Source organism: Falco naumanni, chromosome 6 (assembly GCF_017639655.2).
Source record: "Falco naumanni isolate bFalNau1 chromosome 6, bFalNau1.pat, whole genome shotgun sequence".
Lineage (NCBI taxonomy): Eukaryota > Metazoa > Chordata > Aves > Falconiformes > Falconidae > Falco > Falco naumanni.
The window spans coordinates 5,065,890-5,092,940 of record NC_054059.1 but is presented as its reverse complement, the minus strand read 5'-3'; the positions used below and the strand labels follow the sequence as shown (position 1 = coordinate 5,092,940).

The window sequence follows — 27,051 nt, the reverse complement described above, 5'->3', positions numbered from 1 at the left end:
ACTCACATGGATAACATTATTTTAGTTTGCCCTTGACATTAAAGTAGTATTAAGTAGTAACTAACTCCTCTCTCTTGTTCCCAGTGCATTTAAAAAACAACCAACCACAAACAAGCTTTAAAGCATTTACAGCTCTGCTCAAGAGAAAACTTTTCCTAAACCTTACCAATCCTCTGGAAACCCTCTGACCATTTTTCCTACTTGGCAAGTGGGATTCTTCACATTAAGTCTGGACACTTTGCTACAAATGAGGGTTTCCTCCCCCTCCACCCCAAAAATGTTTAACCAAAATAATAATGACTTTCAGAAAGTGTTATTTTGCTGGGGCAGTACATGTACATACCAAACTAAGAGAAGAAGACAATATACTACTTACATTTATTTTTCAAAAGGAGAGTAACAGCAGTGAATATCAGGTTAGACACAAAGTGAGAGCAGAGACAAGGAAAGACATGAAGGCAAATAAAACACAGAATCACAGGCAGAGGAACAGGTAAGAAAATGTAAAGGAAAAATGAGAACCCAGGAGTAGTTATAGAAGATCATATTTTTTTAGAAGCATACAAAGAATTTTTGCATACTGAAAATTCCCAGTCATAAGAGGGATCCAGGAAACTAACACCTACTTTTCAGAAAAGGTTAAAGAAAACGTCATCAAGACGCAGAATTAAAATGAGTTAACAAAAAGCTTCTACTCCTGATCTAACTTCTATTCCCCACAAACTATTACTTTCAAAAGCAACTGTCCTAAGTCACAGTGTGACTACACTCCCGAGAATATCGATGTCCTTTTTGGTGACTAGTACCATGCCTACGGTTGTACTTCCCACTTACACTGAATGGCCTACTTGAGCTGAGTAGTATCTCACCCAGGTCTGGAAGGGTCATCGGTAGTTTAGGAAATCTGAAATGCACTAAAAACCACTAGTGGTTTACTAACACTGTTTGTCCCATTAGGAGCACTGAAACAATAACTTTGTTTTTCCAGAAGCATTAACAGATACTGGAGTGTTTTTCCATAGGCTATTTAGTCACAGGTCTAGTGAAATCTAAACACATTGTTGTGGTTTAACTGCAGTAGGTAGCTAAGCCTCATGCAGTCACTCGCTCACTCCCCCTACAATGGGACAGGGGAAGTGAGAAAAGTCACAGGTTGAGATAAAGACAGTTTAACAGGTAAAGCAGAAGCCACGCAGGCAAGCAAAGCAGAACAAGGAATTCATTCACCACTTCCCCTGGCACCAGGTGTTCAGCCATCCCCAGGAAAGCCGGGCTCCGTCGTGTGTGACAGGTACTTGGGAAGACAAACGCCATCACTCCGCACGTTCCCCCTTCCTCCTTCTCCCCCAGCTTTATATGCTGAGCGTGGCGCCATGTGGTATGGGACATCCCTTTGGTCAGCTGGGGTCAGCTGCCCCGGCCGTGCCCCCTCCCAGCTCCTTGTGCCCCCCCAGCCCGGTCGCGGCTGGGGCGCAGTGAGGAGCAGAAAAGGCCTCGGCTCTGTGCAAGCACCGCTCAGCCACAGCTAAAACATCCCGGAGTTATCAGCGCTGTTTCCGGCACGAATCAAAACATAGCCCCAAATCCAAAACATAGCCCCGAATCCAAAACATAGCCCCGTACTAGCTACTGTGATGAAATTTAACACTAACTCAGCAAAAAACAGTACATGCTGTATTCACAAAATTCTTTTAAATATTGCTTTCAAAAGACATGTATAGTTAAATTCATCCTTCCTGAAAGACATTTTCTTTCCCTCAGACATAACAGAAAAATCACTAGAAATTTTATTTGATAATAAGAGCTAACAAGCGGATCACATTGTCAAGGTTAGTTCTTCAAATCAGCTTCAGTAGGATACACTGCCATAAGACCTCTGAAGAACTTCGATTTCCGCACATATGATTTTGGGGGGAAAAATACAAGAAATTAAAAAAAAATATCTATGAAAGATAACATACAAGAGCCCTTTGGTGACGTTCAAACCTTGACTATATTTGAAAGCTGCTTTAAAGAAAAAAGCTTCCTATTTTCTGTACTGTTTAACAGCTCTTTCTTGTGATCACGAAGACTTTATCCCTGGCTGTCAACAAAGGCTTCTCCTTTTCCACAGCTTCCATAAGGTATTTCTTTGTTACATATTTGCACTACAGCCAGTGTAAACAGGAAAGCCTGCTTTTGAGACTTAACAGATTACCAGCCGCCTGGTTTCACAGAGAAATCTGAAAAAGAGATGATGGAGCAGCCCAACGAGCAGCACTGTGATACTTGCTAACAAATACACCACTTACAGGCTAACTTCTCCATCCCCTCTCAATTTCACTGCCTAAATAGTTCAAACATGCTCTAGAAATCAGAAATTTTCCAACAGTGTTTAGTGGACTGTTTCAAACCACCGTCTTTTCTTGAGCAGGTGGAAACAAATCAACAAATTTGGGAAGACAAATGCCATCGCTGCTTTCAACCTTAACTCTGATGAATTGCTTGTTAACAAGTTACAAAATACCCAAACACTTTTGGTGCTCAAATTTACTCTGAAGCTCTTACTTACACAAATAAGATTAAAACAGAAATGAGAATTAATAACCAATGATAAAAGCAATAAAACTGAAAGTACTTACATTAAACTTGATAATGTCATATATCAAGTACCGAGGGACAACCTGTCCATTAACCTTGTCGATGATCATTTCCTTTAAGAAAAGAGATTACATTTACATTTATTTAGAGAATACAGAAGAATGTCAACACACCTATTCTTAGTGCACGTACCTGTAAGTGTGATGCAATCAAACACTGGCCACATCTTTATTATGAAAAAAATTTACAATAGGCCAAGATTATAAAAATAATAGTATGCCTTAAATATCTCTCATGAAGCATTCAATAAGAAGCCAAGAAGCTGTACGAAGGCTCCACATTCTGATCTGCAATATTTATACATTAGTTTCCCCCACAGCTTTCAAAATCACTACCTTTCTTGAGTAAATAACGAGGTTTTAGAAACCTCAGTAAGAACTGCAATCCTAAGCCAACCAAGCACTTTCGGAAATCTCACCTACAGTAAGTAGTACAACAGTAAGGAAATAAAAGAACAAGCATTCACATCCATTTTCTGTGCTCTAGGTTGGATCTTTTCATGTTAACAGCATCCTAGGCAGCAGTGACAACTGCAATTTACTTGGAATGTTGCATTGTGACTGAACAGTAGGGTTCCTTCAAGTGGAAATATCACAGGTACCATCTGTATCACATCAAATCAGCTAATATATGCTACATAATATATAATAATACCAATATATACTGATAAATCATCTTGAAAGTTTGTCAGCTAGAAGACTATTAACAATCAACATCCAAACACAAAGTGTTTCCTGAACTTAATGTTACATACAAAAATATATACATCTTACATGCTGGTGATAAAGTAAACAGAATGTTTAGTTTCCCATAGATTAGTCATGATTGAAAATGGTAACAATCAACCCATTGGCAGCCCTTTTTCACAGACAACTGAAATATTTACTTCTCTAAACACAATCAATTTTCTCCCTTCCCTCACCCAGTTCTTGGCTATTAAGTTAGTTGTGCCAGCTAAGGATTTTTTGCTGGCAATATAAAGTTAAAATTCCAAATTCACTCATGTAAGAGAAAACAATTGGAAAAGGTGAAAATATTTCACTATACCATAATGAAAACAAAATTGTGAGCTCAAAAATTACTCAAAAGAGAATCTTACATCAACTCAATTTTGTTGTCTTTGTTTCTTGCTAGGTCAGTAGCACTTTTAACTTTGTTAGAATACTTAACTTCTACAAAGTAAACTCAAACAAGAGTCTCAAATAAGACTGATTTTCTGTCTCTGCACATACCAAGCTTCTTGATTTGTACCTAGTACTTAATTGCATTTGGCTTTTAAAAATAAGCAAGCAGTTGTAAAAACATAGATTTACTTTAAAGCAAACACCAAGCTTGAAACATTTAAAACTAAACTAGAATACATTAACTACTTGTTCTCAAAACACCCTGGGAACTAAAAGTTGCTTACTTAATATTCTAGTATCTCATCCTCTGTGAACACAATACTGATATGGAGATCAGGCTTTCACAGCCACATGCAGTATTCACAGGTGTTGTGAATGACTACCTCGAGTGACCTTACACATCCTTCCACATAATTAAGAAAAATTAAAAATTAAAAAAAAAAGAATGAAAAATATTCCTTTGTAACATTAAAATATCTTATTCTTAACTCTAAAAATCATTTAGTCACAGGTACTGTCACATAACTTTTGCAAAATGTCTACACAGAAGTGATGTAACAAATGCCATTCTGTTACTTTCCCGTATTTAGGCAAGATACTGGTGAGTGTACTGTCAAAGGAACAGCAGATGCAACACTGCAATGCCTTCTTTGACAATAACTAACTGCAAGAACAGATGGAGTAGGTACACCCTAGAAGAGAAAGAAAGCGTGATGTTCAAAGTTAAAAGCATGTGTAAGTCTATAATTGGGGTGGAGAGTAGAAAACCCACCCAGAATTCCTGATAGTAATCAGGTGAATTGAGTAACAAAGTACAGCAGAAACAAAAGAATGCTACTGCATTTCTTTGAAGTTTCAATCACAGTAGCAAGTGAAACAGTTTTTTAAAATACATTTAACTGAACACGTATTTCAGGACTCATTTCCTCAGCATGTATATTCAGAGCCTCAGCTTTGATGCAGAGCTAAAATTTGTATGCAAAACCCTGAAAACATTTCCATGCCTGGTATTACAAGATTTTATGCCTCATTCTCAAAACCTGAATCTCTGAATATTCAGTTCAAGAAGAATTATAAAATATAGCCAAGAGGATCAAGAATGATTTTTAAACTTTCTCTGGTACGTTCAGTTTTAAAACAGAATTAATTTTATAAAGAAACTTTTTCTCTACTTCAGACATGTACAAACATTTTTGATACTATTACTGGTCAAACTAGCCTCTTTTCCTCACATCCTCACTTCTTTTCTTCCTCCCATGCCTCTTGCTCTCTTTTCACGTCCTGACTGAAATCCCAGCTACTACAGCAAATAAACAATAGCACAATATGCCTTAGAAGTAGACATGACAAATTCCTACACTGCTCATCTCCATCATGACAACAACATTCACTGCTCCATTAGTTAACGCAAATACAACTGTCACAAGGCAGCTCTAAAGTGGTCGTAAGAATGATTCAGATTAGAAAGACTCTAACACATCATTATTTAACAGTCGGATTTCAGAATATTCCTTGAAATTATGAGAATTGAAGAATACTTCAAGGAATAGACCTTGAAGTTCAGAGACTGTTAGGAAAACGTAGTACTTGAGAACTGATCACATTCAAACTCGCCCATTCTGATCTGAGTAATAACCTGGTATTATAAGGCTATATTTATGCCAATTTTTAGATAACTACATCTTAAACCCAAAACCACACACATGACATACTAGAACACAAGTATCCATAAGATGCACCTGCATCTATGCATTGCCTTTTATACACCCCAGGAATATTTACAGCCACTATTGTGTGTTTTTAAATTACCACTGCTAGTAAGTATGATCTTTAACACCTGTGCATTAGCTGGTAGGTTAAGTATTAGCTTAACCTGTGGGCTTGCAGAAAACGGCCAGTTTCTTCAATGTAATCTGGCAAAACTGCACTGGTGTTAACGTCCTTTTCTCAATCATGTGGTGCTGCAAAGAACAGCCTTACAGAATATTAGAAACAGCAACTGTACTAAGAGCTTTTAGCTGAACAAGTACCAAAAGAACAATGCTGGACTGACAGCTCATGGACTTCCCCACCCCACCCCCATATCCAGCAAGCAACTTGGACTTAAAATAATCCAAAATTTAATCATAAAGCAAAGGATCTCACTTTATCAGCCACTTGCAGAATATATTCTTTGTTGACACAAAGTATGGAATCGGATCTAATCATACATCTTTTTGTTCCTTTTCCTCCTGTGCATTACCTTGCAACTCTAGTCACTGCTGTATTTCAGGGATTAAGAGAGCTTTATTTGGTTTGGGTTTATTTTTATTTTTGCATAAAGTACCAGCCTCTGATAACTCAAAAAGTTAAGTTATGCCATTTCTGAGAGAGCTTACAAATAAGCGAAGTCTGTACTGAAACAAAAACACGGATCAGTCTCAATCTCACTCTCCGCTTCTGGAGTCCTTGTATTCAAGTATGAGCAATATTTTATGTATAAATAAAATATATACAAAATTGTATTAAAACTGTAGGAAGTACTTCCAGCCTAAGAATGCTTCTGCATTTTCTGCTCAACTGTTTTAAAGCTAAGCAGAATGCCAAGAGAGTTCCTCAAAATAACTAATTCGTTTTCTTGCATGACAGCCATAACACTTGAACAAATACCTATGCAGTCCCTCAGATAGCAGTAGGGATACAAAACAGTTGGCTTCTAAAGGAATATTTCATATTATTCTAGTCACCTGTAGGTAAAATTCAAATAAGCTTTAATGAGCTTTGCAGAAAACTTTCTTCCATGCCAGGAGAACAATCACAAATGAAAAGCTGGAGATGAGCACAAAGTATCACAGTTACATCACCAAGATGTAACTGATCATACTAAGAACCGTTTGCAAGTGATTTCAGCCTGAAGTGAATTATAAATGTATTTGAAATTCTCAAAGACAACCACATGAAAGGCTTACACCAGAAGCCTTAAAGCAAGTTAATAGATCACTGAATCCATGGAAATTGTCTTTATGAAAGTTTTATAAACACTGTCATTCTAAATATAGTTAAGGGACACTACCTAATCTTTTGTATTCTTAACACCAGTAGTTGTTTTGCTGCATGGCACCTATATCTCTGTTTTCTCTTTCCTCCTTTCTCATACTTTTTAAGCTTACTGTAAAGCAATGCCAACTGGGCCACTTCATTCTAAACTTTCATTCTCTGAAAGAGAGAAAGCTACTTCAAGGGCAATAAGTATGAACTACTTAAACCTATAATTAAAGAATTAACTTCAACAGCCCTTCAGTACTAATTAGCAAAATATGTTAACACAAAAAAGCCAATTTTTTCTTCCCATGGATAAAAAAAAAAAAATCATGCATATATCCAGAGTAAAGGAACAGTCATGGAAATTACCATTTGGCACTAACATTAAACAAATCCTCAATTACAAAGTTAAGCTGTTTGATGCTTCAAATAATAGCAAATTTTATTTTCAAACCTGTTGAAAGGAACTTCAATTGAAAAGAAAAATATTCTATCAGTCAGTTTTTAACTGACCACACTTAAATAAATTCAGAAATCTGTACTATGAAATGTATTTACCCATTGAGAGGTGTTAGTTTTCGCTCAAGGTACTTCACTGAATCAATACTTGTGCATTTAATGTAATATTGTTTTCCACTTCATGAAAAAAATGGGGGGGGGAGGGGCGGGGATCACAGTAAGACTAATTTTATGCCAATAAAGTGAAATCCTAAAATACACTGTAACAGTCGAACTTTTACAAAACAACAAATTAAGTGAAATTATAGATCGTGTCCGGGGTAACTGAGAGAATTTAATTTATTCTTAAGAGATTTAAACTATAAAAACAAAAAAAACTAGATCAGAGCCCCTCTCCCATGCCCAACAGCCACATTTATGCACGTATCTCAATATATGTGCATCCCTGTCTTCCACACCACGTACATATTAGCCAACCTAAGTAAATCATCTGTTTTGAAATGCACACAGAAAAAATAAAAAATAAAAAAGCAGCATTTTCCCTGAAGAACACCTAGGATTGCACCACACGGACACCGCCAAGCCATTACTTTCTCAAGAGCCTTATGAAAAGCAGTGAAAAAAATAGTACCAGGCTTTTTATCTCAACAGTAAGGAACCTAATGTATGTCATTAAGATTATTATTATGTATGTCATTAGGAAGTTGCCTCGCTGAAGAGGCTCCTACCAGACATGCCTGTGCAACCACTTGTGAGCTGACAGCACAGCATTTCTTGCATAATGATCACAATTTTTCAGTGAAGCAGAAGTGGTGGAATATATTCCATTATCTGCTTCTCTGTCCCTGAGACAGTACATTGTTCATTGCGGTATTTACCCTCACAGATTCAGTTTATACATGCTTCACATGTAAATCTGTGTTCGGTAAGACAGATCATTCACAGAAGTGACATTTCAAGAAAGATACCGACAACAAAGGCCTGAAAAAGGAAAGTTAACAATGACAGTATGGTCTCCCATATCTGAAAGGTGCATTAGGCTTCAGAAGATCAACCCAGATATTCAGTACCTTGGCAAGCAAGAGTTACAGCAATGCAGAGAGCCTCCGGTGCTACTGAAACATAATAGGAAACTGCATTCGTCTACGTTGACACGTATTTAGCATAAGAGCTAACGAAGTTGTTTTGCTCATGTAAAATAGGAAGGTCAAGAAAGGAATAATTTCTTGTGGCTACTGTTCTGAAAAAGTTTACCAAGAATACTCTAGGCCAGCCTCCAAACAACAATGTATAGAGATGTTTTATAGCTTGTTTTACAACCAGCTTAATTAGCTGGTTACAACTAACTACAACTAGTTCACTAGCAAGTTTACATAATTTAAATTAGCATGATAACTTAGAAACGTTTTAGTCTTAAACAAATATAACTAACTCATTTCTAAGTCAATAATTCAGATCAGTAAAAAATAAAGTTGACAGAAGCAAAGACATCAATTCACAAGTATCTATCAGAAGATGATGAAAATTTTATCAGATTTTAGAAATATTTACATTAACTGGATCAAATTGACCATGTTTACTGTATCAAAATATAAAACTGTAGCAAGAGATGAGGTTCTGCAATACTTTAGATTCTCTTCACACCTTTTCTCATATTCAGAGAATCTCATCTCAACACCTTGACTTACGTCAAAGACAAACAGCTCTCCCCAGAGCAGTCATCACTGCCATTCGGTAGGTAACAAATAACTTCTGAAGTGGAATTCCCACATTCAGCCAGTGACTAAATCTATGACTCCTGAAATCCCATGATTCACTGATCTAGGCCTAAAAACCTGGCCCTGTTTCCGCACAAAAGCAGGGGGCACTGAAATTGTTACAACAATTGTACCATATGCTCCTTACCCCATCCAGAAGAGTGTTTGTTAGATGTGTGCGAAGATCTTTACGAAACGGAAATTCCAGATTAGATACGTGAAAAATCGAATTGTCTCTATCAATCATATAAACTTCATTCTTGCCATCAATCAGCATCATGTACCTGCAAAGGCAATGTTAAGATATTATACTTAAAGGTATGGCCTCTAAATCTCTACTGATTTGATTTACATTAAGTGCTAAAAAATAAAAAGCATTTTAGAATTGTTTACAGGTAGAAGTTTAACCCTATTGCTTCATGAAAGCAGATAATTTAGTTCTATGCAATTATCACCAAAAAAATCAAAAATAAAAGTTCAGAATACATAAGAACGTTGCTGTGTCCAAATAAAATCTGATGCCTGAAGATCAATTAAAAATAACAGGAGTTTTAAAGCTGTAAGAAATATATTAGGCTAATTCAGCTAGGCTCAGCTAAAAGACCTTTTACTCCAGTTTTTCCTTTATTAAGTGGACCAGACTTTTGCCCGGTATGACTCTGCAGAGTTTCATTCAAAAGAAACACTTTTCGACAACACAATATTGCAAAGTCCCAGCCAACTACTGAGCCACTTTTCATTAAAACATTGACTAATTTAGCCAAGGTACCTTCCTCTCACATTACACACAAAGAAAACCCCAAAGGTTACTACACTATCATCAGCAACTGTGAGCTTCGTTCAGTTGCAGAGATCTGAATTTTCTAAAAATATCTTTCTGTTAAGATGGTACTTGGGTGTTCATGTCATTAATTTAGACATCTCTGTGTGAATCCCAAAGACGACTTCTCCACAGAGGTAACATTCTGTATACAAGAAAAAACAGTGAACAAGTAGAAAGAAAAAGAATAGTGAAAAGAGACAAACCCCAGAAGACATACTAAATAGCATGACAGCTGTAACCATTTGAGTCACCTTTGTAAAGTTTTCTTTGATCCTTGCAAGAAGAGTACTAAAGTAGAGTTTCAGGAAAAATAACAAGGCAGCTGTGCAGACAAAGGTCTTCTCAAACTTGTGCAGCAGCCTAGGACAGCACACCTTCTGAGTGGAGCAAATAAACTGGAGACATTTCAGCAGAAACTTGTATCAAAGGCCAGATGCAACAACTCAACATCCTGGCAGTGAATGAGAAGTAATAAAGATCCTGAGCATATTCCTTCACCGTGAGGGTGGTGAGACACTGGCAAGGGCTGCCCAGAGCAGCTGTGGGTGCCCCATCCCTGGGAGTGCTCAGGGCCAGGCTGGATGGGGCTTGGAGAAACCTGGTCTGGTGGAAGGTGGAAGGTGTCCCTGCCCATGGCAGGGGGGTTGGAACTAGATGATCTCTACGGACCCTTCCAACCCGAACCACTCTATGATTCAAATACCACAAGCAGCTCAAAGTGAGGACTAGCAGCTTGAATCTGATATGGTAAAGGAAGATAGAAACTGTTGTGGGTCTCAGAAGCAAAGCAAAAAAAGACCAGAAAAGTGCCTTTATGGAACCAACAAGACGTGGCTGTACTTAGTAACACCAGTGAAAAGAACAATATAATTATCAAGATGTGATTGAATGATCAGACAGGAAACACCATGGCTTAACAGCAGTGCAAAAAATAAGCGTACAAGAGACAAAGCTGACATGAAGACTCAAAAGTAAGTTCAAGTTTGACGTCTCAGTCAAACCTGAGTTAAGTCAATTTTACCAATTACCACCTGAGCTGCTGGAATTGAACTTATGCCTAATCATGCCATAACTAACCATGCTGGTGGTCTCCACCAAAACTGTGAGCATGACCCTAAGCTGAGCTTTCTCTCACTGATCCTTTCATTTCACCTTGCACACAGTTGTGCTAAAAGCACAAGTGTTATTACAGAAGTTCTACTGAGAAAAGTCAAAATCACAGAAACCCAAAAAGAGAAGAAACTAGGAGCACTAACTGTCAAGGTAGTTCAATGGTTCTAAAAGTTCACAATATTTAATGTTCTTGAATAGCCTCTGATATAAATGGGGAAGGGACACAAATCTTCCCAGAGCAGCTAACCCATCTGGACTGCACTACAGTTTCCTTGATAGCACAGAATAGGAAAACACTTGATTAAAAGTAAAAGATTACAGGAACTTCACCATCCACACCAGAATATTTTGAAAGTAAGCAAGAATATTTTGAAGACTTGTTCAGCACACAACTCTTCATACTTGTAAGTCTTTGGATGTATGTGGGGGGAAAAAACAGTACTTTTCATAATTCATTCATTCCTCCTTGGGAAGTCCTGGTGATGAAGAAATAACAAGCTATCAGTAGTCATTTCTAAAATTCACCATTGCTCTTACAAGTAATGCCCACAAGATCTCTGCTGTCAAAACAAAACAGTGAGCATCCCCTAGAAACCCTGCAGGCAAATGCTCTCTACACAGGCAGCTGTCCTATTGTCTCCACGGATCCTACCTCTAGAGATCAGTAGATCTGACTACATGAGCACAGTACTACCCATGCAGCTTAAATAAATACTTTCTTTCAGTATTATGACTATAATCATAATGCAGTATGTATCAGCTCAACTACCATTTCTCCACACACAAGATGAGTACTTCAAGATGTTAAAAATCAGCTTGGGAAAAAAAAGACATATATGAGCAGAAAATCTAAAGTCGGGGGGAGTAGATTAAATCAATGCAACATTAGGAGAGCTGAAAGCTACACATGACATGCTTTATGAAAAAAATAATTCAATACACATTCAACTACATAACTTGGCGCCGGTTCTTCAGAAGCAAGAATAATCTACAGACAACATTCATTTTCAAACAATGTAAATTAATCGAAAACTAAAACAAAGAGCATGTTGTGTTTTTCTCAAAAGTTAAAGAAACCACGGGGAGGGAAGAAGAGGTGTGCAACTAACATAAAAAAAAGTATACACACTACTTTACACTTAATTTATAAATAAGCTTAATTGGCCATCTCTGCAATCCCATAATCATGGCTGGTTTAAGTACGTGCTTTCACTGTAACTTGCTTCAATGACGAAACAGCATCTAAGGCTTCAAGAGATCTAGCACTTAAGAAAACATACTTGCATCATCATTACAAATGTGGTACATTAAGAAATCTTACAACTGCTCTGATTAATAACCCACAAAAGCACGAAGAGTTAAAAACTTTGTTTTCAGCCACCTAAAACATCAGGTTCTGACAACATACAGAAGATTTCATCAAAAATCAGACATCAAAACTGTGACTTAACACACCACCCCTTTCCCTAGATCTTTCACTCAAAACAAAATCTATGGGAATTTACTTAACAGTTTGTAGCTGGATATCCACTAACCACTAGTGGTGAGATTCTTTTTCTCTTTCAAACCACTGCACTAACGTTACATCTATTCTCCCATGGGTTTTTGTCTTTCTCGTTTTAAAATTTGTCACTGTCAGCTGTTTATACTGCAAATTCTAAATGACAGGGACAATGGCAATTCTTACGACTGCATGCAAAAGATTTCCTATCAAAGATCACGAGGAATCAGAATTATATCTTACTTTAGAAAGCTACCGAGAAAAAGCAAAGTGCTTACTTCAAAAACAAAAAAAAATATTTGGTCTCAGGGCAGCAAATATCTTTATCATGGTATGTAAAATACATTTGTCATGGCTCTCACGATAATAGATTTGCCTAACTTAGAAGCTGAACAAGTTCTTTGCATGAGAAAGCCATCAGACTGACCCAGATAGATCTGTTTTGAAAGGGTTTTGTTTTGTTCTGGGGGGCTTTTGGTTTTTTTTTTTGTTGTTGGTTTTGTTTTTTTTAAAGCTGAAAGCCTAAAAAACACCACCCCCAACCTCCCCTAAAAAGAGACTTTGAATGTGGTCCAAACAACAGAATTCGTCAAAATTCTAATTTTGTAAGACAGAAGAAATTTGGTCAAGGATGGACTGACAATCAGAAATGTTCTATGAGCAGCTGATCATTGAAAATTTGAAAGAAGCAACAGAGATATGTAACCATGCCAAGGTTTTGGTGAAACTGAATTTATTAATTAACGAGGGAGGTCGGTTGGTTGGTTGGTTGGTTGGGGTTTTTTGTTTGTTTAACTCAAAAAAGCTTAAGTTCATGTGTTTAACATCAGGCTTTAAGTTTTCTGCAGATGACACATCAAGCTTTCTTGGAGAAATCTTGTAGACTGCTGATCGGTACATTTCTGAATATTATTTTGGATGTGCCCTGACCAGTTACATTTTAAGAAGTTAATTAAAGTATTAGCAGCATAAGCAGTTACACCAGAATAGAGAGACTGCCTCTGGGCAACACCACATAGGCAAAGAAAGAACAATGATGATTTCTCAAATACATTCAGTAGGAATTAAAACAGCACATAGGCGCTTAACTTTCATGAACTGTATTGCATACTGTGAACACCACTTGCTATTATAGCTGTACATTTATTACTAATTATCTATGTTGTGCAAGCACCACAAAGCTCCAGTTAGTAAGCAGGCCCCATTGTATTAGATTCTGTCCAAGTACACAAAGATGACATGGTCCCGTATCAGATGGCTTAATCTGAATTTAAAACAAGACAACTGAATAAAAGAGCAAGAGTGGAGGAGCAATAAAAGCAGTATCAGAACTGCTCATTCACCTCTGATAACCAACATGAAAGTGGAGAATCATGTTTGAGCAACAAACATCATCTCCCCAAACTGCTAATCCAACCCCTACAAACCAGCCAGTTTCCATTGCAACAGAAGTTCTGACAAGCAAGTTAAAGGGTCAAGGTGTCCACACAGATTAATCTCACAAGCAGATAAAATATCTAGGCATAGAAATATTAAAATGTAAAGTTTCATTAGAATCTACTTTTCATTCACTTCTGGTCCCCAGGCAAGGTCCGTTATTAATTCTAATTGGACGATCCAAATTATCTCATTTTAATTATGGTATTAACACGATAATTCCGAAAACAGGATGAAAATTTCATTAGCAAAGAGTTACAGCTCTTGGCATTAGACAAGCAGATCTCCAAATCACCTACCAGAGTATTAATAACTTTAACCTTTAAACTTTAAAAAATGTCAACCACCAAATATCATCTTGAGAAGTTTTCTCTTCAGAAATCAATTATTTTTAGCATACCCAAATAAAGGCAACTGTTTCAAAGGCTCATTTGCCTCCACATATATCCTGTTCACGCAGTCCACATCAGCTGAGCCCAAAATACATATTAGAAAAATTATTCTGTTAAACTTTCATTTTTAGTTTAGTTTGTTTTGGTGGTGGTGGTGGGTTTTTCTTTTTTACACAATTCTGAAGCTGACAAGCTACATTGAAAAGGTTAAGTTAAAAACTGAGGTTTCTCCTTTATGTGGATGTTTAGTATTTTCCACCATTAAATGTGAAAGTACATTTCAGGAAAATATTATTTAAGGCAAAATAAGGCAAAGTACTTGGTCTCTCTTCAACTACAGCCAATTCAGAGTCAAGAACAGGAACAAAACTTTGTTTCCCAAGGTCCAAATCCAGTACTGCACCCACTAGAGCATGAAGCATCTATCCTCTTTCCCAGCTTACCAGGATTCACAGAACTGGCTTTGAAAATATTCCCCAACACAGTACGTCACATGCAGCACAGTGCCTGCCAAACCACATTTATGGTGAAACTGAACTCCTAGAAGTTCACAGGACTTTTGCCACTGACTTCAATTTTATTGTGTGCTATACCTATGTTCCCTCAGCCAAAATCCAAGCAACTATCCTAGCAATAAGGTTACATATGTTGAGTTCGTACTTTAGAGGAGTTTTAAAACCTTAAGTATAATTAAAAAAAATACAGCACAGCTTCTTCAAAATTTGAGACCTCAGCTTTTGAGTTTGAGTTCAACACAAAATTAATTTTCTGAAAAAAATCTACAAGTGGCAAATGGATTAGAAATATTTTTTTTACAGAAGCTTAAAAATTCAGCTCCTATAAGAGCTTTCTTTGTCCCACAGTATTTCTTTAGACGGCTATATTAAAGAAGATTATTTATTTCTACACGCTATCATCTTTGACGCTTCTTTTTTCCTTTTTAAATCTGCTTGTGTCTTTATTATCACATTAAAGAATGCAAAATGTAAGAAATTCCATCATCAACTCCAAGCACAAAATACATGGCAGCTCTCCATTCCCAGGGGAGTTCATTACACTCAGCTCAGAATTCAGTCTTGTGAAATCACTGCCCTCCCACACAAATAAGCATTACCCAACTCAGAACAGCAATTAACATCACTAATATGTTCGCTGACGCAGAGGCAACAACGAAATCCTGTTGCAGATATCATTTTTAATTTCTTTATTCCCTTTTATTATTGGCAACACTTCAAAATCAGGAGCGTGTTGCCGCTCTGTAGATCGATCAACTAGGACAAGGCCAAGCCACTTCAGCGCTTTACTTTGGACCCTGCCACTCTCTCCTGGCAAGACAGCACCAGCTTCTGGCCAGATGCATCAAACACTGTAGAAAAGGCCAGGAGAATGAAAATTAATGACTGCCCTCTATCCACTGACAGCAGATCACCTACATGCGTCACGAAGCCGCTGCAGTTCCCTGTCCCTGCCTGAATTCGGGCTGAGCTGGATCTAGAGTAAGTTGAAATCAGCCGAGGTTGAGACCGGCCTGTAGCAGATGGAGCAATAAACCCTGAAGTCCCAATAAATAGGGAAGGCTCAGCTTGCTTTCTTCTCTTATATTAATTGCTACTGGCAATGGTCGCTGCTTCAATCTATGTCTCCTGAAGGATGACAAAGCCTCGATACAGGGACCCTAACACAGGAACTTTGTGAAGACTCATATTATTTTCAGTGTGTAAACGAAAGGAAAACAGTGTCTTTTTAATCAGTACACTGACAGCTCTGTCATAAATACCATTTTCAAACTTGCACACACGTTTTCATTTGCACAAGTACAAGCATATCAGCCAGCGAGAAACACTGCAACACGTAAGGAGCTGCAGAATTATGCATTTCACTCGATAATCTAAACTCTAAATACATTTTTTAAAAATGACACACGCAGGCCCTTGGAAGTTAGTCTCCTCTGAATATACCGATACTCTGTATTTCTCTTGCGTATTTCTAGGCTAAATTCTGCCACCAACAGTCTCCCCAGTATTTTTAACCAAAACACCCTCTTAGATTCTGACTGACAGTCATTCCCAATTAATAGCCTCCAGCTCCAGTACTTCTCATTCATGACCTTGCATTTCCTACATGTAAATATCCTTCCAGTTTTATTATTCTGCTCCTCAGTGAATTCAGTGGCTTGTCTCCCTCATTTGTTTGTCAGAACATACTTGGTTCCTGTTTCAAAATTCTTAATGACAATATAAAATTAATACCCAAGATCTCCACTTGTGGCTTTCTATATATTTTCTTCCAAAATCATCCTCTGACATTTTCTTTCAATCCATTCTTTACCTATCTTACAATTCTAGCAATTTTCATTAGCCTGTCTCTATAATAAACCAAATTTTTGTCACAGTCCAGAAGCATGAGGTCCACCACTATTCCCGTGTCAAAAAAAATATTTTCCCTTTATATGGTATACAAACTCCTACCAAAATGGCTGAACTCAGAGGAAATGCCATTCCTCATCTATACTGAATAGTGTGTTACTCAGTCCTGATTCTCTTAATTACTTCCCTTAATTTATCCAAATCTGTCATTTTAAAAGAGAGAACCTACATTATCCATCTATTTTTAGCTCTAATTACAATCATAATTTTCTAAGTTTAAAGCAAAGCCTTTTCATCAATGACCCAAACATATCTTCTACAATCAAGGTTTTTTTCTCAGTACTAAAATCTGTGTTACTGGGTTGCTGTTTAGTAAGTAAATGTATGTCACATACCTCTTATTATGTTCAGAAGCAACTGGATTTGTCACTGGTCAAAATCCTCCACCAATTCTTCACTCTCAAAACAGGGCAGAATTCAGCTTCTGATTAAGTTTTGAAATTGTAAGGTGTCCACTTCAGCAGGAAAAGCTCCTGAGCCTTCAGTAACTGTGTGGGCTAAACTCTTATTACATCAGTGGAGATCTAAACACTCAACTTGCATTCAGTGCTAAAGTGTTCTCATACTGACAACTCTGATTAGGTTGAGTATCTGCAACAGATTCAGCAGTAGCCCAGAAGTTTACCTTAACAATCCTGTAGTGATTTTTTGAAAACCTGAACTCCGTAACATTCTTTTATCCTTCAGCTATTATGAAAACAATGTTATCCCTCAGACCTTATTTTGCTCCCTCCTAAACAATGAATGCTTTCCAATGCTCATGTTACTGTCAAGAAAGTTATCCCAGCATATTTGCTATGCCAATGTCCAATTTCCTAAGAAAGTAGAAGGTTCCCAATACCGAGCTTCATCAAGCTTGTTCAAGCTACTGCTGTCCTGACTTGATGCTACTATGGAAAAAAAAAACACTGTCTTGTCTTATTGATTACCTCAAATAGCACAATGAAAGGGCTGTGCTTAATTTCAATATTCATAGAATCATTTAGATTGGAAAAGACCTTCAAGATCTCATCAAGTCCAACCATTAAACTAGCATTGCCAAGTCTGCCACTAAACCACGTCCCTAAGCACCACATCTGCACCTCTTCTAAATACCTCCAGGTATTGATGAATTGATATTCATCAATTCATCCTGCTAATTCCAGACCACAGAACTTAATTTCCACAAAACTTGTTAAGGTGGTATTCCTTGCATACTCCCTGCATATATACATTTTGTGCAAGTTACCACTGGGTAACAGATACTCCACAGCTTACACAGGTATTCAGTCTCCATAATCTTTACTATTCATCAGTCTCTTCCACTGTTATCAAAACATTGCATCAAATTATTTTCCTTATTCTTGCCTGCCACCACTTTCCTTTAAACTTTGAATGCAAGTTTCCCTTTTCATTTGCTCCCCTTGACAACCAAAGGTCCAAATAAGTTTGTTTTGTGACCATTACAACCCTGAAAATCATCAAAAGTGAGGCAGTGAATCTGCAGATGACATTTACTACAGAAATCTTCAGAATGCCCCAAACTACAGCAACAAACAATGCACGTTTCAATATCCAAAAGGTACCAAGACTCAGGCAGAAAGACAGATACGACCATATTTCCCAGCCTTACAAGGTTCTAAATTAACTGTCACCTGAGGAAAGGTAATATAGCAGCTACTTTTTAGAGGTCAATGAGAGAACAGAAAGACATCTGCAGTCAAAACAAACCCAGTAAACAAATAATTGGGCCACATAACTAATCGGATGGTGCATAATACAGAATAATATTGCATCATTACATAACTTACTGGTATCCCTTCGTCTGGCATACTATGCGTACCAGTATTAATAGGGAAGTTGGCTTTTGCATAAGGAGCACAGAAAAATGCGTAGTGGAAACTGATATAACTTCTCCTAATAAAGTATCATAGTTTAGACCGAATTCAAACTTCAATTTTCCCTGGTTTATAAAGAAAGGATAAAGATGCCTTTAATTAATTTAACAGATGGCAAATTCAGAACCCATGTAAAACTACATTTTCTATCTGAAGTATTATTAGACTGCGAAACTCTGCAACAGAGCTGGTAAAACCAAGAATTTAGCAAGGTTAAAAGAGACTACCCAGTTACAGTGTTTTTCTTGACTGCCTTCCAGGGTTTTAATTAAGTTTGACTGCTGTGGGAGTTTTGTTTCTTTATTTCTGAAAGGATATTAAACCTTATGGGTTAAATTCTAAGTCATCTTGTTATTATTATTTGACCTACAACAAAGGGTAAATTAATCTACCACTACTATATATTGAAGAGTTCTTATAGCGCATCATGACATATCTGGTGTAAAACAAAAGAAGAATTGTTAACTAGCTAGAAAAGATGTGACCCAGTAACAGAATCTGTATAGTAATAGATTTATTTTAAATTCCAGATTCTCTTTGTTTAACCCAAATTTCAATGATGCTAAGTGGTCAAGTACATATTGAAGTCCTTTTCTGTATTAGTGGGATGAACAGTATTGGAAAACAACTGTACAGCATAATGTTCTGATTACTTTTTTTAAAAGCTCTAAGATTAATAGAACAAATTATATCTCAAGCTTGACTGGACTACTGAATTCTCCTATAATATTTTATTGTTACTGTTATTCATTGCAGATACTGAGCCTCAAGCTTGCTTGAACTTGCTTGATTCCATCCCTTTTCCACAAATTTTAGCCTGAAAATATCTTGGAGATTTAGAGGGAAAATCGTGCCTGAAGCAACAGGCTCAAAAAAAAAAAAAAAAAAAAAAAAAACGCAAAGCAGCAGTTACACAATGGTATAAGAAAGAAAAATTAGCATCACATGACAAGTAGTTACATTCCTCCTTTCCCGATGCAAGAGAACTGTAACGTCTCTCACAGAGGCCCATTACACAGCAGTCAAGAAAAGAATATCACAGGTTTGAAAAAGGAGGTTCCCTTAACTCTGAACTGACTTACACCAGAACGTATGCTGGGTCAATTCTGTCCACGTCACAGGCACAAGCCACAGAAGAGCCCAACTGCCACTTGTGCTCACAGATTACAAGATCAGCTCCAAGGGAAAGGGCTGCCCTAGATATTGTATAGTTAAAACTTTACAAACCGAATGTCATTCTTCCCTGAATGAGCTTAAGCCGTTACACTTCATGGCTGTGCTCCCCCCAACCCCCCAAGAGAATCGGCACAGGACACACTGTTCCGGTATTAAAAGTGGTCTGAAAGAAAGGAAAATAAATAAATAAACCAGAAATCACCAATAGTTGTCACTTGAACATCAGGTACACACGCAGGCACACTATCTATCTTGATCTAATTAGAACATTTTAGGACCACAGCTGAATACTCTAAGATTAGTATTCATCGCACAAGCTACATAATAAGCATTTTAATGCATTAACTATTTATAAATAAACAAAAGAGCTTGCTTAGAAGACAATCTGTCCAAATATTCAAGTAGTTATATATGAATAATCAGTTAAGTAGTTCTTTCCAAAGGGCTCAGAATTGTGACCATAAAGCTTTGTGAGCTGTCAAAAGGCTTCAGAACTGTGAAGCATCAAGCCTGCTACTTCACAAACTATACCTTCTACATGGTACCACACCAGCAGTGCTCCTTAAGCACTTAAGAAAGGGACACAAAAACAACAGCTTCCTTCTGCCTCTTCTTTTCAGAGTCTTGACACCGTTGCAGGCACACACAAATGAGAAAACACAACCTAGAGTAAGAATGCCAGCTTTGACTGAGTCAATTTGGAACCAGACTGGGGATGACATATTCTGTCGCACCTATTTATTCATTCCTCTTTGCTGATTCAATGATATAAAAAACAGAATTCAGGAGATGAAGAAACAGCAAAGTGATACGGATGTGCCTTACTATTAAATAAATAAATACATACACCACCACCCCTCCCCAAGAAAAGAAACCACCCAACCACCCATTCCAAATGCAACATTAAGATTAAAAAAAAAAAAAATTCAACTTATTCCAGCAGCTATGAAACCAACAGACCTGGTTTACAGTATACATCTCTACTTTAAATAATGCTGCCTTGTGGGAACATCTTATGACTAACAATATTTATACCCAGTAGTTCTAGATATCAGTTTAACACCTTATGACACTGTGCTGTGTTGTTTGACTTACAGCCTGTCAGTCAAGAAACACCTCTCCTGGCTCATAATTCATATAGTTAAACCGAGCTGATGAGTTATCTGATGACACCCATGAGTCTGGCTACCAAAATCTGGCAACTCCTTTTCTGCTGTCAAAGTCAGTCTGCTAGCCAAAGTCTAGGCATGCTCTCATTCCCTGTACAATAGGTAAAAAACCTAGATAAGGACACCATGCCCTTTGACAACACGTCAACAGGTCGAGGTTATGAGGCCACCCTGTACTAAAGCTTCTTCATCCTGAGCTAGAATGTCTTTACCTCGAGATAGGGGACATGCTAAATACGTTGAAAGTGCCCTTAATCTTACCTCAACTTACTGAAGCTTTATTTTTGCACTCTCAAATCAAAACTCAAGTAAGCATACAATATTCATGGGTTCTAATGCTGTGGGAAACAGGCTGATACCAGTCCTGTAATCCTAAATGCCCAACACAACTATAAGGGATAGGTATTAAAATGTAGAATGAGCAAAGACTCAGATCTCAGCTACTAAAACTCCAACCTTCTAGTCTCAAAACACATCATTCCTGCCTCCCCAACCCATTGTGTCTTCTACTCCTACCTAAACACACACAAAAAACCTACGAATTACGCAACTGCTTTTTCAGAAAATTAAGAAGAATGCTGTTTAGAGTGCTTAACATCTATGAATTGCTCTTTTCAGCAATTATCAGAAAGGCAGTTTATACATTATAATCCAGAATCAAATGTGACCTTTATAAACTTTTGCAGAAGCTTGACATTATGTTATCATTACACACTTAAAAGCTAAACTGTAGGTTCATAACAAGCGATTAGTACTGTAGTCTAGAAAAGCTATTTAGAGCTTTTAATCTTGACTGGAGGTGGGGGGAAAAAGCTTTATTACAACCATTTCAATAATTTTCTCAACTTTTTTAGTGAAATTTCCAGACAAAATATATGTTATCTCCATTTAAGTATATTATTCAAAATAAAGTCAGTGAAATAAATCCCGCATGGATTCCAGACTCTAAACCTAAACCAAGGTTCTTCCAGCTGTAGATCTACAGAACCAGTTTAAAAATGAACAAGCTTATTTTCTCTTAAAGAACTAGTTCATGTAATTACAAAGAAGGACCACAAGGGACTATGCCATGTAAACAAAAACTGCATTTCCCTTCCAAAGACCTTGAGAATGTACCATAAAACAAAGCAGTGCACAGTCAGGAATAGGGGAATAGCAACAGTCACTTTATCCTTTTAACTGTGATTTTTGTTCCAAGTCTTCTCTTTAAATACCATCCCATTTTGACAGTTTCATGGGAATAATAGAGAAAACCTTACAACTACTACTTTGAGATACTCAATGAAAATAATAACAAATGTCTGAAGAGTAGCTGTCTTACACACATGGACGATGTATAATTAACGCTCAACAGTTGAGGCTTTGCCCATTGCTGATAGTTACATAAGCACATGGTTTGAATAAAGCTAATTTAACTTGGAAACAAACCACTTGAGTTAAGCCCAGTTGTTCACAAAACCTGTCACTGCTATAAAAAAATCTCTTTCGTCCTGAAAAGTCTGTTCAGTACACATCCAAACCTCGGAATATTTCTGTCCTTTAAAATTTCAGACCACAGAAATGCGCCCCAACCACAGAGGAAGGGATACACTGCATCACCAACCAATGGTGCAAAACTGATAAACAATTAAGTCTATTTCTTAAGGTAAGTGGGGAGAAGAAGATGGGAAAGGAAAGTAAGGTGTGGTTTAAAAGCATCCAGATGATTTTTGTGGGGGTTCTTCACCCCATCCTATCATTGGGACACAAATGCTCCTTCCTGACCACAAGTCCATAAACATATATGACTAAATGCCAAGCCACTCAAAGCACAATATATAATAACCCACCTATTCACTAGCCCTCTAGGGTCAGAAAGTAAGGTGCCCAGCAAGGGCGTATTCATACCTTGAGAAAAGCTCTTTACTCACAAATGCCTTCCAGTGATTTAACAACCCTAAACTTTCTTGTTAGCACCGTTTCCAAAGCCATCCGTCAAATCTCAAAATCCTACATTTTTGACCCCCACCTCTAAATTAGTAAAGAATCCAGTAACAATTGCATAAACCTCCACTTCAGGCATTTTCCACTACTGGGCAAAAAAATCCACATCCATGAGAATCTGGTCATGTCATTTGTACCAATCTGAAAATTATTCTGTGGCTTCTTTCTTACACCAACTGAGTCTCTTTCGAGTTCAACTCCACATTAATATCTTTGCTCCCAGGAGACAATCATCCCGTTCTCTAGATCTGCTTTCATGACAAATTGATGTCTTGTTCTTAATAATGAGTTCTCAAGTACATGGATTTGTTTTCTTCAATCTTCTGTTTCTCCTTCACTCTCATTATTATCCCAAATTTCCCTCTAACCTCCTCCTGTCTCTCAGGGATAACAGTTTTTCCATGAACACACTCAACTACCTCTTCTTTAATCCTTTACAGACAGGCTATCATTTTTCTTCCATGCCACCTAATTTTGGCCTCGTTTCTTTTACCTCTTTATTTCAAAAACAAAAGTCTGCTTCTCAGTTTTCTCCATTTTCTTAGAGCTGTTCTTTAGCAATGATCACCTTTTCACAAGCTACTCTCATCACAAGTGACTTCTGGATAACTTTTCATGTTAGGAATCTGCAATTTCTCAGTTACGCATGTAAGCGTCATTTCATCATGCACACAATCAAAGATCAGGGAAAAAAAAAAAAAGTATTTAGCCATGCAAATTCAGGGAGAAACTTTTACCTTACCTTCATTACATTTTCACCACATGCATGAAAAGTTACCTTAAAAAGTAAACCTGCTTCATGTAAAGGTCACAAGTATGTTTCTGAAGAGGCTGCAAGTGCCAATAATTTTAAAGTTCTTAATAAAAATAGAAATTTTCTTCACTTTGTACAAAAAGTTAAAGAAACATGGGAAGTTTGATAACACAGTGACTTACATGCTTTGGATAAATCAAAATTATTTGATTAATAAACAGAACCCAAAAATTTGGCCACCAGTTTTACCATACGGTTAAGTTTAGCTTTACTATTTCTATTTTGTAGTATGATACCAACAATGTGAGAATTTTTTAGGCAACAGGCCTTTTTTCTAAAATGTAATTTGCTAATCATGAAAAAAGAACTAACTTCAGAGATGTTCCTATTTTGTTACAAACACCTTTAGACAATTAGCAATTCTCAAAAGAGCTGCTTTACATTCTGTATCTACTTATTCAGTTGGATACCTGCAAGCCAACAAATTTGCATGAATATTTTTCAAATATAATAGCCTTTGGCAAGAACTACCTGTTCTGCCTTTTTTTTAATAGCTGTCTTACCGTAATTGAACAGCCATAGTATTATGATCATATTTATTATTTTTACTAAAACTGCCTGTGTACAGATGCGAAAAATAAAAAGGTACTCGTACAAATGTAGAATAATAACTTATGCCTCTTAATAGCCTGCATTTAGTTCAGGTCATATTTTAGCATTATAAAACCTAGCCCTGTTTGATTGTAATAATTTGAATTATTCCACAGCCATTTTAAAAGCTTTTTATTATTCTTAGTGGTAACAGTCATCCTTTTTTTTTTTTTTTTTCCCTCAAAACTGGTGTCTCATTACTTTATCAACCATACTCCTGTCTGAACATTCAGCTCCACTCATTAGAACGAGCATCTGCTACAAACTGTATTAATGAGATACATATCAAGGGATACAGCAAGCCGCTAACCACCTGGGTTAATCACTGTACAGTACCAAGTTGATAACAGAGCCATACAGTACGCCTTGATCATACTGTTACAATTACTCAGGTAGCAACTACTGTTTTGGAAACAGCACTACAAAATTGGATACATTTGTAAAGCCCTACATACCCTGTAGCTAATGGTAACATACAGAGTATATTTCAACACAGCCAAAAGGCATGATTTAATAGTGGGAAATTTACCCTTTGGAATTCTTGTGCCTTATGAATAGACTAGCATTAAAATTACTTTTAAGACTTCAGTCTGACAACTGTTCCAAAGAATATACAGGATAGAATTCACAAAACCACTCAGAACAGCTGCAGACTTAAGTGATTTATTTTTTTATAATAATAATAATTTAAAGCAATATGATTTTAGAGGTGTTTTTTCCCCAAAACACAGTTGCATATAATATTTACATACACACAAATAGCTGGCACAAAGAAAGTATTTTTCCAGAGAGCCAATGCTAAGTGAGCTTCAAAGCTCTTTTAATTTAAAGTTTGCTTGTCTAAACCTGAGATGTAAACGTGCACATCTTTATACACAGGCATTCATGAAGAGTAGGGCAGTTCACACTGCATTTCCCATTGGAGCAAACATGCTCCAGAATGAAAACTGGATTGAGAACAAGGAGGTGTGCCTTGCTGATGCTCATGGAACAAGGGCTCTGGAAACGAGGCGCCGAACAAGGAAGACCATGGTGTAGGCACAAAGTCTGTGAATCTGGACAGACTAAGCAAGGGTAAGTCAAAAGATTTTGAACTCAGGGCTGCAAGAGAATGGAGGAAGATGAGTTTTTACACAAACCAGACTCAGAACCCACACGTTTACAGAAGTGTGTAAGATACCACTCAAGTAAATGAAACATCTAGAGAAAACTACTGTTGCAGGAATAAAATACAGGTATTTAACAATGGTGAAATGTAAGAAGTTTGGCTAAGTTGAGCAAATATTGCTATTAACTGAGATTAGAATGTTTTGGCTAAGTGAGAATGTATAAAGTTATTAGTTAAGCACCTGCTTTTCTGAAAGTCCAATCCATCTGATGAAACAGCAGTGCTTTTTTAAGCAAAGAGAGAGAACACAACAACAACAAAAAAACAAACGTATGCAAGCCAAATAATATTGTAATAGGCAGACCCTAGACTGCTGCATCTAAACTACACTTAACAGAATGGCTTCAGAGATATTTGATTACAGGGGTTTCATCTCCAGATGAAGTAAGCAGGGGATCCATAAATGGATCTCTACTAACTGATATCTTAATATTAAATTCAGGAAGGTCACGCCTGTCAACACAAGCATTCAGAATAATTAATGAAAACCTGTTTAATTGCATATGGAGTCCAGATCATCAGAGAACAACAAAATAATTAGAAGCATGTCCAATGGAAAAACTGTCATCATCATTTTTCATTGTTGATTAGCTTAACTATCATGCACCGTGTCTAGATGTCCAAATAATAGCTCAGGGTTTCATCTTTAATCTCTCTTTCACATCACACCTTCAGGTGAATATCAGTAACATTGAATCTTTGTAGCACCATTTTCCTCTCTGAACATGCTTATCATCTCTGTATCTCCATAACCAACTACAAGTTATTACGTATTGAGAAAATTTAAAAGAAGTATTTCATTCCCTCAGTTTTATTCTTCATCCAGTCTGTTTTGTCACCATCCTAGAACTGTAAAAACACAGGACAGAATGTCCAAAATACTGAAATTTTCTACAAGAAATTACATGTACACTTTAATTTCTCTTACAAAGGGCAGTCTTCCAGGTGCACTACTATTTTCTATATATTTATTTTAGTATTCAGTATGTACGCATCCTCCACATCTGAGTAAGAAAATAAGAATACTCCCGAAGACTTCAATTTTCCAAATGAATAATATATGACAAACACTCACTCTTCATATTGGAAACACGAACAAAAAAATAAATGTGGAAAAATAGCTTACAGCCCCACGGAATAGCACTAATTGTAATTTTACAACATCTTTCTATTTGTTCTAAGACATACCAATCCATATTAGCTAACAACACACAGTTGTGCACACGTTATTCTTCAGGGGCAATGCACACTAAGAGACGCTGCAGATGAACCAATTTTTTCCTTTAGTATCAAATGGTCTTCTGTAAAGAAATTATTTTAAAAAGCAGAATTATTTTCTGCTATTACTATTTTGTGAAGCAATAGGCCTGAATTATATGAAAACACATCCATACTGTCTTTAAGACATACTAAAATACTAGTGTAAACCAATCCCTAAACAAAGGCTTCCTGAAGGACTAAGCTGTGAAAAAAGGCAAGGATTATCAGCATCTGAGCCACACAGGACATTAATACTTTGTAAACATATTTTCATAGTTATACAAGTCAAGTCCACAGGCAGTATAGCTGGAATGTGGATT

The 27,051-nt window shown here is 36.9% G+C and overlaps 1 protein-coding gene across 4 annotated transcripts in view; it reads right to left on the bottom strand.

Moving 5' to 3' along the window:
* Positions 1 to 27,051, bottom strand: part of RNGTT (RNA guanylyltransferase and 5'-phosphatase) — a 189,228-nt gene that overhangs the window by 127,729 nt on the left and 34,448 nt on the right. For all 4 annotated transcript variants that reach the window (XM_040597832.1, XM_040597834.1, XM_040597831.1 and 1 more), the window contains 2 exons: positions 9,150 to 9,285; positions 2,622 to 2,693 (listed from right to left, as the gene is read on the bottom strand). In XM_040597832.1, the coding sequence (XP_040453766.1) occupies positions 2,622 to 2,693; positions 9,150 to 9,285 (208 nt within the window). The remainder of the gene's footprint in view (positions 1 to 2,621; positions 2,694 to 9,149; positions 9,286 to 27,051) is intronic.